General features: G+C 53.1%; 1 protein-coding gene across 1 annotated transcript in view; it reads left to right on the top strand.

Moving 5' to 3' along the window:
• Positions 1-306: 306 nt before the first annotated feature.
• Positions 307-10442, top strand: part of TRHDE (thyrotropin releasing hormone degrading enzyme) — a 388541-nt gene continuing 378405 nt past the window's right edge. The window contains exon 1 of the mRNA XM_041755901.1: positions 307-1208. Coding sequence (XP_041611835.1) covers positions 307-1208 — 902 coding nt within the window. The remainder of the gene's footprint in view (positions 1209-10442) is intronic.

Below are 10442 nucleotides of genomic sequence, written 5' to 3'. Positions count from 1 at the left end.
CGCCCAGGCCCCGCCGGAAGGCGCCCGCGGGAAGCCGCTGGGGAGGCGCGCGCGGGGGCCGGCGAGCCCGGGGGGCGGGGGCCGCGCGAGTAGCGCTCCCCAACTTGGGCGCGTCCGGGGCGCGCGGGGGGCGCGGGGCGCGCGGGGCGCGCGGGGGGCGCGCGGGGGGCGCCCGAGGGGACCCGGCGCGGCGTCGCGGCCCCCGGCCCGCCTGCGCTCTCGGATGCCGGCCCGGGCGGCTCGGCCGCGGGGGGTGCCGGGGGGGGCGGGGGCGGAGGAGGAGGAGGAGGAGGAGGAGGCTGTGTGATGGCCCTGGACGGCGCGCGGGGGGCGCGAGACGAGGAGAGCAGAGAGAAGAAGAAGAAAAAGAAGAGGAGGAGGAAGGAGGAGGAGGAGGAGGAAGGGGAGGAGGAGGAGGAGGGGGCCGAGGCCGGCGGCTCGCCGTCCGCGGCCACCATGGGGGACGGGGACGCGGGCGGCCGGGGGCTGGCGGGGGCGCGGCCCCGGGGCACGGAGCGCCCCTCGGCGGTGCACGGGCGGCTGGTGCTGGCCTTCGCCGTGTGCATCGTGGCGCTGCTGGCGGTCACCGCGCTCGCCGTGCTGCTCAGCCTGCGCTTCGACGGGTGCGGGCCGGGCGCCCCCGGCGGCGCCCCCGGCCTCCCTGCGCGCGGCGGCAACGCCAGCCTCCCGGGGCCCGCGCGGCGCGACCCGCAGGCGGGCGGGGAGGCCAGCACCCCCGGGGCCCCGGCCGCGCGGCCGCCGTCGGACGCGGAGCGGGAGCGGGAGCGGGAGCGGGAGCGGGAGCCCGAGCGCGAGCCCGAGCGCGAGCACCCCTGGACGCACCTGCGCCTGCCGGGCCACCTCAAGCCGCTGCACTACAACCTGATGCTCACCGCCTTCATGGACAACTTCACCTTCTCCGGGGAGGTCAACGTGGAGGTCGCGTGCACCAACCGCACCCGCTACGTCGTGCTGCACGCCTCCCGCGTGGCCGTGGACAGGGTGCAGCTGGCCGAGGACCGCGCGGCCGGGGCCGTGCCCGTGGCCGGCTTCTTCCTCTACCCGCAGACCCAGGTCCTGGTGGTGGTGCTCAACCGCAGCCTGGACGCGCACCGCAACTACAACCTGAAGGTCGTCTACAGCGCGCTCATCGAGAACGAGCTGCTGGGCTTCTTCCGCAGCTCCTACGTGCTCCACGGGGAGAGGAGGTAGGACGGAGGCGGCGCCCCGGGCCGCCCCACCCAGCCCGGCTGCTCGGACGCGCGCACGCCCGCCCCGGGGACCCCGCGGACCCCCGGACCTCCGGGAGATGGGGGGGAGCAGGACGCGGAGAGGGGGGCTGGGGCGGTCACCTCCGCCCACCGCCCGGCACAGCCCGCAGCCCCAGGGCGCGCAGCGGTGCTGCGAGGGTGCTGGTGTGCGATGGGAGCCATGCATGCCCCCGGGGCCTCAGAAGCTTGCCAGGAGGCCGTCGAGGGAAGCTACGGGAGGGCCTGAGGTTGGGGGTGCAGCCCAGGCAGGTAGGGTGTCGGTGCAGGGCGGCCAGGCAGGTAAGGTGGTGCACGGAGACCAGTCAAGTAAGGTGCAAGTGCAGGGCGGCCAGGCAGGTAGGGTGTCCGTTCAGGGAGACCAGGCAGGTAGGGTGGCTGTGGAGGGAGACCAGGCAGGTAGGGTGGCTGTGCAGGGCAACCAGGCAAGTAGGGTGTCTGTGCAGGGCAGCCAGGCAGGTAGGGTGTCGGTGCAGGGCGGCCAGGCAGGTAGGGTGTCGGTGCAGGGCGGCCAGGCAGGTAGGGTGTCGGTGCAGGGCGGCCAGGCAGGTAGGGTGTCCGTGCAGGGTGGCCAGGCAGGTAGGGTGTCCATTCAGGGAGACCAGGCAGGTAGGGTGTCGTTGCAGGGCAACCAGGCAGGTAGGGTGTGGGTGCAGGGAGACCAGCCAGGTAGGGTGTTTGTGCAGGGTGACTAGGCAGGTAGGGTGGCTGTGCAGGGCAACCAGCCAGGTAAGGTGGCAGTGCAGGGCAACCAGGCAAGTAGGGTGTCCGTGCAGGGCAACCAGCCAGGTAGGGTGTCCGTGCAGGGAGACCAGCCAGGCAGGGTGTCCGTGCAGGGCGACCAGCCAGGCAGGGTGTCCGTGCAGGGCGACCAGCCAGGCAGGGTGTCCGTGCAGGGTGACTAGCAGGCAGGTGTCTGTGCAGGGTGACCAGCCAGGCAGGGTGTCCGTGCACGGGACGTCCTGCACTGTGCTGGTGGCCAGCGACCAGCTGACAGTGAGCTTTGGCTGCCTGAAGTTTCCCCAAACTGGAAGTTGAGATTGGGAGCAGGGAGCGCAGGTCCAGGGAACAGACCCAGGGGGAGGGCGACAGGGGTCCCGGGGGACCCAGGGCCAAGGAGGAATGTCCTTGCAGGGGCTGCCAACACTCTCCATGCAGAGTGACCCTGGCTTTTTGTTGCTGTTGTTGTTGTTGTAGTTGTTGAGTTACTGCCCCTGGGAATGACTCCGGGGTTGGAAAGGGGGAAAGCTAGCCGTCAGCGTCCGGAGCCTCGTTAGCGAGGCCCTCGGATGCTTCTGTAGATTTGGGGGTATTTTATGCTGTTTTACTGAGAGGCTTGTGGGGCTTTTTGCCGCTTGTTTAGAGCGCAGGTTTCAGAGCCCAGCAGAAGCGGGTTCGAATCCCAGAGGCAGCGCCAGCGCCAGCCGGGCGGCGGCTGGGAGGGGCTGATGAGGTTGTTGGGGGGCCCGGAGGGGGCTGCCTCTAGTGCTTGGCTGGCAAAATGTATTGACTCAGTCCCCAGAGAGCCCTGCGTGGAAGGGGCTCCAGACGCCTCCTGTCTTACAGGTAGGGAAACGGAGGCACAGAGAAGCCAAGTAGTTGCTCACATAGGGAGCCGACAAAGCCGGGATTTAGATCCACGCAGCTCGGCTTCAGAGCCCATGCTTTTAGTTTTGACTTGGTGACAGTAATAGTAGTGGCGTCCTCACAGGGTTGTCGTGGGTGTCCACGGGCGCTGACATGCCCTGGCAGCGCTTCCTGCTAGCTGTTAGGGGCGCCCCGGGGTGGTCGCCTCTGGAGCACAGTGCTGAATGAATAAGCAGGGGACTCTTCCCTTTGCCCTCACCCATTGCATTTAAAATAACTTGGATTAATGCAATGGCTATAGGGCCAGCAAACAACTGAAAGGGACTTAAAAAAGAAATCCTCGACCTTAGAGGTAGAGGCAGGTGGGAGGTTAGCGACGATGCCCCTGGGAGAGCCTCTCCTGTTCTCAAATGATTTTCACAACAGCAGAAGCCTGGGGCTCTAAGGGGTGCCCCCGCCCCGTGCCTGCCATCCGCAGGCTTATCAGTGGAGACGTGGGTCTCCGACTTTGGTTTTCCGATGCACCAGGGCTCATGGTGTCTGGAAACTTCCAGGAGTTGTTCCTGTACGGGAGGCTGGGCCATTTCAGCGGGGCTCGGAGACCTCGGTTCTAGGCTTTAGAGAGAGCCGTGCAGCAGCTCAGCTGCGTCCCCGGCGCTTCCCTGGCTGTGTGACGCCGGCCAAAGCCTGCTAGGAGTGAGCGTGTAAATTATGCACTTTCAAACTCCTGCGATCAGACGTGGACGATTGAAACCCTCTGCCACTGCTTCTTCCAATGTGTCCTAAACAATACAGAATAAATATATATATTTTTAAGACCCACGGTCCTATCAGATATGGGGGAAAAGGCAGAGAAGGCAAATTTGCATGTTGTGTTGGGAAACAAGCTTATGTGAAAATGTCAACAGTGGGAGTTTGCATATCACTGACAAATCTTGCTCTGGCGAAATGAGTGCTTCCAACAAATCCTTTTTTTTTTTTTTTGAGGCAGGCCAAAATAGATTTGTTGGAACTGAGTTTGTTTTGGTCAGTGTGTTCGAATTAACAGGACTCTTAAAAAGACCAGATGTTTCTGCTTGACCCGTAACTGATGTCTTGTAGCCCTAGTGCATGTTTGTGTCCAAACTCCTTTAGTTTTCTCCCAAAGATGTAAATGACTTGGTTATAAGTTTAACCTGGGGCACATGTGGCCGCACTCTGCATCTCAATAGAAAATCAGGATTCAGTACTTCTGGAAATATCAGCACGGTTTTGTTTCTAAACAGCATCTTAGAGAAAGTCCTTGTTTCTCTTTAGTTTTTTGTTTGTTTGTTTTTGTTTTGTTTTTCCCCTTCGAAACCGGAGTGAATATGATAATTTCTCTAGTGTTTCTAACTGGAGTTGAAATGGCCAAGGAAATCTCTGTTCACAATTTTGTGAACGTGGACATGTATTCAATCGTTTATTTTTATTCTTTTAAAAAAGATTCTACTTATTTATTTGAGAGAGTGAGGTAGAGGGAGAGAGAGAGAGAGAGAGAGACCACAAGCAGGGGGGAGAGGGAGAAGGTTCCTTGCTGAGCAAGGAGCCCCTTGTGGGGCCAGTTTCTGGGATCCTGACCTAAGCTGAGGGCAGACACTTAACCCACTGAGCCACCCAGGTGCCCCTAAATCTTTTTTTTAAAAGATTTATTTATTTATTTATTTATTCATGATAGACATAGAGAGAGAGAGAGACAGAGAGGCAGAGACCCAGGCAGAGGCAGAAGCAGGCTCTACACTGGGAGCCCGACGCGGGACTCGATCCCGGAACCCCAGGAGCAGCCCTGGGCTGAAGGGAGGCTCCAAACCCCTGAGCCACCCAGGGATCCCCATCTTTTTTTTTTTTTTTAACTGTTGTCGTTACTATGGCTACTTGGATAATTTTTTTTTTTTTTTTTTAACATACCAATGTCAGGAGCTCAGCCAGGTTTGGACTTTGGTGATGATTTCGTCCCCAAAATGCTCTGTAAATTTGATACTTTAAAATGCACTTTCCAAGAGGACGAGGATGTAAATCCCCAACTTTCATCGGATTAATGAGTAAATATCTTGGTGTTTAGTGAGTTGTAATTTTTGCCAAGCTAATCATCGGATAGCTTTTGTCATAGACACACATATTCCTTCCGCCAGGGGGGCGTCAGGGCGAGCAACTGGAAACACTTACAAGAGCAGCACCGATCCGGTCCACCTTACTCAAGCTGTGTGGAGACAGCTCATTAACACCCAGTCAATCTGATTCTTTGGTTTACTCCCCGGAGGTGTGAGAAAGAACTTGGGTGAGGGGTGCCTGGGTGGCTCCCCAAGCTGTTGAGCATCTGCCTCTGGTGCGGGGAGTGATCCCGTAGCCCCAGGATCGAGTCCCACATCGGGCTCCCTGCATGGAGCCTGCTTCTCCCTCTGCCTGTGAGTCTCTCATGAATAAATAAATAAAATCTTTAAAAAAAAAAAAACTTGGGTGAACGCAGGAAAATCAGATTTCACCGTTGCTTTCTTACCGGAAGGTGTAAGAGTCCCCCCCCAGGCATGGGATGAGGCCTGGTTTTGTCCTCCAGGGAACGCTCACCTTTCCTGGCTCCCGTCCTGCACTGGAGGAAGGGGGAGGACAGGCTCGCCCTCCGAGCCCAAGGCTCCTCTCCCTCCAGTGGCTCCCAGGAAATTCACCACTTGTTGAATATTGCAAATAAGTAAATTCTCTTGCATGTGAGGTGATCACACTCTGCAGTGAATCAGCTCTGTCATTTCCCCCTCAGGTTGGTGCATAGCAGGCAGACGATAAGGGTGTGTATTTATGCCATAGTACCCTAAAGTAGCCCATACTTGCTTAGGATTAGGTGTATGTTCATCTACCTGAAGTAATTGCTACTTTTGGGGAGCCAGATGGCAAGCATACCCATGTTCAAAGTAGGGTGCCTTAATTTAGAACCAGATGGTTGGATTGAAAGAGGAAATTTACTCAAAGTAAATGAATATTTATATTTTATCCACTTTCAAAAGGGAGACTGCTTTTTGTTGCTTTTTGCTTTTTTTTGGACAAACTTTGATTGGGTCCATAACATGCCACAGTCACAGAAGAGGAGATGGAAATGGGTGGGCTTTTTCTATAAAGGATTATTGAAAGAGAGACCGTGATCTCCCAGTAAAATGGGAAAATAACATTGTGGCTCTCCAAGATAATTGCAAAGAACTCTTTTGCAAAAAAAAAAAAAAAAAAAAAAAAAGAACAAAAAACAAAAAACAAAACAAAACAAAAAAAAACCTTGTGGAGAGAAGAGAGGATTTTCTGGATCGGCGTTTGATCTTCTGTGGTATTAGTGTACACGGCTTGATGCCTTGTACCTTTCTGGTCTGAATTAATAATCATGATATTTTAAAAAAAGCTAGAAAACCACCACATTGCTGGTATACGGGAAGCAGTCTCATTTGCCGCATTCACGCTGGTGAGGCAGCATCTTTACACGACCAAGTTAGAGTTCATGTCTTTTTCCTCCTCTATGGAAGCCTCTGAACCGAAAAATCTGCAAGAACCATTTATTCCTATGGAAGCTTCTTCTTTTTTTATTTTATTTAAAATAAAATTTTTATTTTTATATATTTTTTTATTTTATTTTTTATTTTATTTTTTTAGGATTCCTTAGTGGACTTAGCTCATTGTTTTCCCAACAGGCACCCATGACCGTGTGGCCCAGACTGAGTCCATCCAGTGCTGGATTTGGGTCCCAATTCAGAATGCTACCAGGAACCCACATCTAGACAATAGTCTTAAAAAAACCTTGATTAGTTAATAATGGGTGATGACTCATTGAGGTAGGAAAATCCAGACAATGGGTGTTCGGTCTTGCCGTGTTTTCCGTGGTGCCATCTGATTTGATGACCTGGGACGGTGATACACTCTATATTCCTCTCAAAGACTTGGATTAGTTTGCCGGTGGTTTTCTCTGTACAAAATAGGCCGGTCGGCTCCGAATCTCTTTCAGACAAAGGTGGACCTTGTGCCTTGTTTGGTCTGCAAAGCATGTTTATCTCCTCAAACCAGTTCTCACCACCGGGTATGGGGACGGGCTTGAGGTTGACGGTTTAGGTTGGCTGAGGATGGGGACATTTGTCCTTGTGATGTCAAGAATAAGACTCCCTTCTTTGCGCACCACCTCCAGGAATGATGTAAAAGGGGCAAGGAAGGAAGGATTGATGTTTAGGGCATTTTTCATGGCTGTTCCCCTTGCTCCCATGCTCCTCCCTCCAGCCGGCGGTGACCATCATCATCATTGTCAAAATCGTCCACGCTCTTTTGGTTATCCACGTGTCCTTTAACGCTTTCAGATTCACAGCGGTGGCCGGGATCCCCCCCCCCCCCGGCCAAGTTTCTCAAAGTCCCGTGTCGCCCTGTGTGTTGCTGCTGCAGGCCGGATGCTCTCTCCGCAGGCAGGGCCTCCCCACTTGCCACGTGGAACTCGGGCGAATACAAGAGGAAACATGCTGACTGCTCTCGGTTTCCTGGCCGGTCCGGAGGGACCCCATCAGACCCCACCTCACAGGGTCTGATGGTGTCGGGAAGAAGGTGGGCAGGGTTAGCTCCCCGCGCCGTCCTGACTCGGCTGTCCTGCCTCCCCCATTTTTGAATAAATGAGTGGTTGCATGGCTCAGGGAGCTCCAGCTCTGGTTTTCCAGGGATGGGGTGAGCGGCTTCCTCCCCCCGCATACCTATGTTCACTCGCGGGGGAACGTTTTAATGTAATTATTCACATCTTTCCTTATGACTATACAGCTGGAAAAAAAAAGAAAAAAAGACTCCGGGGATGGGTAGACAAAGAATGGAGTTCAAAGGTGACCCCTCTTGGTTACTTTTGTTCCCTTGTAAGAATAGGGCCCAGCCACTTAGGGTTGTGCTGTTAGATGGAAAAGCAGGTGCATGCGTAGGGTATTCTGGGACGTGGGATCCAGCTGCCGGGCCCAGGTCCTGCCTCTGCCCCTTGACCCTGGCCAGATTTCCTGGCTGTTCTGTGCCTGGTACCCTCACCTGGAAAATGGGGATAATGAAACCCTGTGTCGTAGGGTCATGGTGAGGATCACGAGTTAGGTGGTAAAGCCCTTAGAGCCTCGTGTGCCCATCGGTGAACTCGCTTGGGGGCATCAATATCATTATATGACTCGGAGGTGGGGCATCCACCGGTTGCGTTGGGGCCAGGTCCCGTAGGGCGAGGATTCCCGCCCCGGGCGCTCTGCTTGCCAGCCAGCTGGTGGGTGGTGGTGGCTGTGGACGTCCCTTCTGGTGCTCTTAGTTCCGCCCCACGAGCCCAGTGCAGACGGGGAAGGGGAAGCAGGGCCTTGGCACCTGAGGAGGAGGGTGCAGCGGCGAGGACACCTGCCCGGGGGCCCGGGGGCTGGGGGCCAGTGAGGCCAGCAGGTGCACAGCTCTCCTCATATGGTCTCGGCCGGGGTGAGGACAGGGGAGACCGGGGCCTTCCGCCCCCTGGAGGCCAGCGCAGCAAGTGCCAAGAGGAGGGCACCCTAGTCATCAGCTGCTGTTCCAAGACTTCCCCGGAGTCCTGACGGCGGCCGTACTTTATGATGCTTACTTGGGATGCTCTGCCTCCTCCCGATACTCAACAAATGAACCTCAGACACTAGTTTATTTATTTTTACGAGAACCCAATATCGCGGCCTGCAAAGGTAATCGTGGCACCTTCCTGATACTCTTCATCAATGGTGGTCAAGCACTCAGGACTCAATTTTGATAAGAGTATTTAGTACACAAGGAAGAAAACAATTATGAATATTGTGCTCTGTTTTTATAACACGATTATTCACATATGCACCACTTCCTACATACATATTGCTGGCATTATTGCATTATGTTTTTAGTCTACTAGAATGGTTATTTAAAAAAAATAGATTACACGCTTGCGTGTAGCACTGAATATTCAGCAGGAGCACTTTTCTTCTGAAATGGCAGAGGTTTAATGACTCATTGAAGTACATAAAAACACACAGTCTAAACAACGGCCCGTTTGGGCTTAAAACGTTTTGTCATTGAGTAATAGTTTGCATTTTGATCAACAGCCTTAACTTTAAACGGGACATGTGTAACTTCCATGACCTTGCACCTGAGTCCATCTCCTGCAAACAGTTGAATAGTAACTAGATGTTTCGATTGGGACTTTTCTTTAGATTTGGGGAGTTTTTATCAACAGTCTGAACCTATTGCAACACCAGGCAAATCACAGTAGCAACAGAGGGAAGTCCAGAGGGCCTTGGTCACCGCTGTGAGTGTGGCATGCATACATGTGGCCCAAATGGAAACCTCTGGAGTAGGGCGTGCCTTTTGTGAGGTTCTCTGGGTTTGGGTGGGCTCCACCGTGAAAAGGCGTGAATCAATCTGAATGCTAACAGGGTCATGCAAATGTTGTTGTTGCTTTTTTTTTTTCTCTGCCTATTTTAACTTTATGAAAAGGCAAACTGAAAATAATGGAACAGAAATTGTTTTGCATCACATACAGTAATTTGTTGGCAATATCACCCGTCGTTAATGCATTACTTCTGCTGGATCTTATCATAATGACTTGACACAAGTAGCTTGCCTGGTGAACTTCCGCAGAAATAAGAAGAAATCAATTCTCGGTATCCTTCAGAGGCAACGCAGAGCTGAACACTCTCCTTCTTAGCTCAACCAAAATGTCAAATGGGCAAGTTGTTAAGAAATAAAGTAATTTATTTTAGATGGAAGAGAATTAAAATACATGTATATTATTTATATTTTTCTAGTTATGCTGGAGTGACATTTTCGGAATGGCACTTGTAGGATGTCACTTTTGGAAGTGGCATTTTTTTTTATGGTAATGGGGAGATTCATTAAAAGATTAAAATGATTTTGTTTGAAAAAAGCAGGAGAAAAACAGAAAACGAAATACTTGTCCCTATTACCTTCTGCCTCCTGCTGTTTTATATTTACTTCTCCCTGCATTTACATGTGTATGTCATATCCATACCGTATAGTAAAATGTTTTCTATTTTTAATTTTTTTTTTTTTTGTATTTCTTCTATCTGGTGTCTTGCTACCACCTGCAACTCACTGCAGCCTTACTTAAAACCCAAATTCAATATTTTCCATTCCAAGTCACCTTGTTTAGGGACCTCTTTGATGGTTTTAATGACAGTCAACAGAAAAGAAGTCTCTCTTCCACCAATTGGAGGCAATCTTAACATACATAAAACCAAGACAGAATTGTATCTTGGAAATGCAAGGGACACTGTCACCTGTTGGGGGAACAGAGCCTCAACCTCCGTCTCTTTATGAGATAAGGGAGTATCGAGGGTGAGAGAGATGTTAGGGATGGGCCCCCACTGCTGATACCTGACCCAGCCAGCATGCAGGAGAACAGACTTCATACCAACTGAATAAGCGAGTTAACCCTTTCTTTAAAGGGTCGTTTCTGTGCTATCTCGAGTCAACTTCCTCACTTCGTCTGCTTCTGACCTTTAAAATATTACCCAGGCCCTAAGACCAACTCTTATGCTTCTTCCTCCATGAAGCCTCTTGGGCTCCAGAGGCAGGTGCTTCTTAACTGGGTGA

The sequence above is a fragment of the Vulpes lagopus genome, chromosome 5, assembly GCF_018345385.1.
Source record: "Vulpes lagopus strain Blue_001 chromosome 5, ASM1834538v1, whole genome shotgun sequence".
NCBI classification, from domain to species: Eukaryota; Metazoa; Chordata; class Mammalia; order Carnivora; family Canidae; genus Vulpes; species Vulpes lagopus.
Note: the sequence above shows the minus strand (reverse complement) of the source record. Positions and strands in the feature narration are given on the sequence as shown.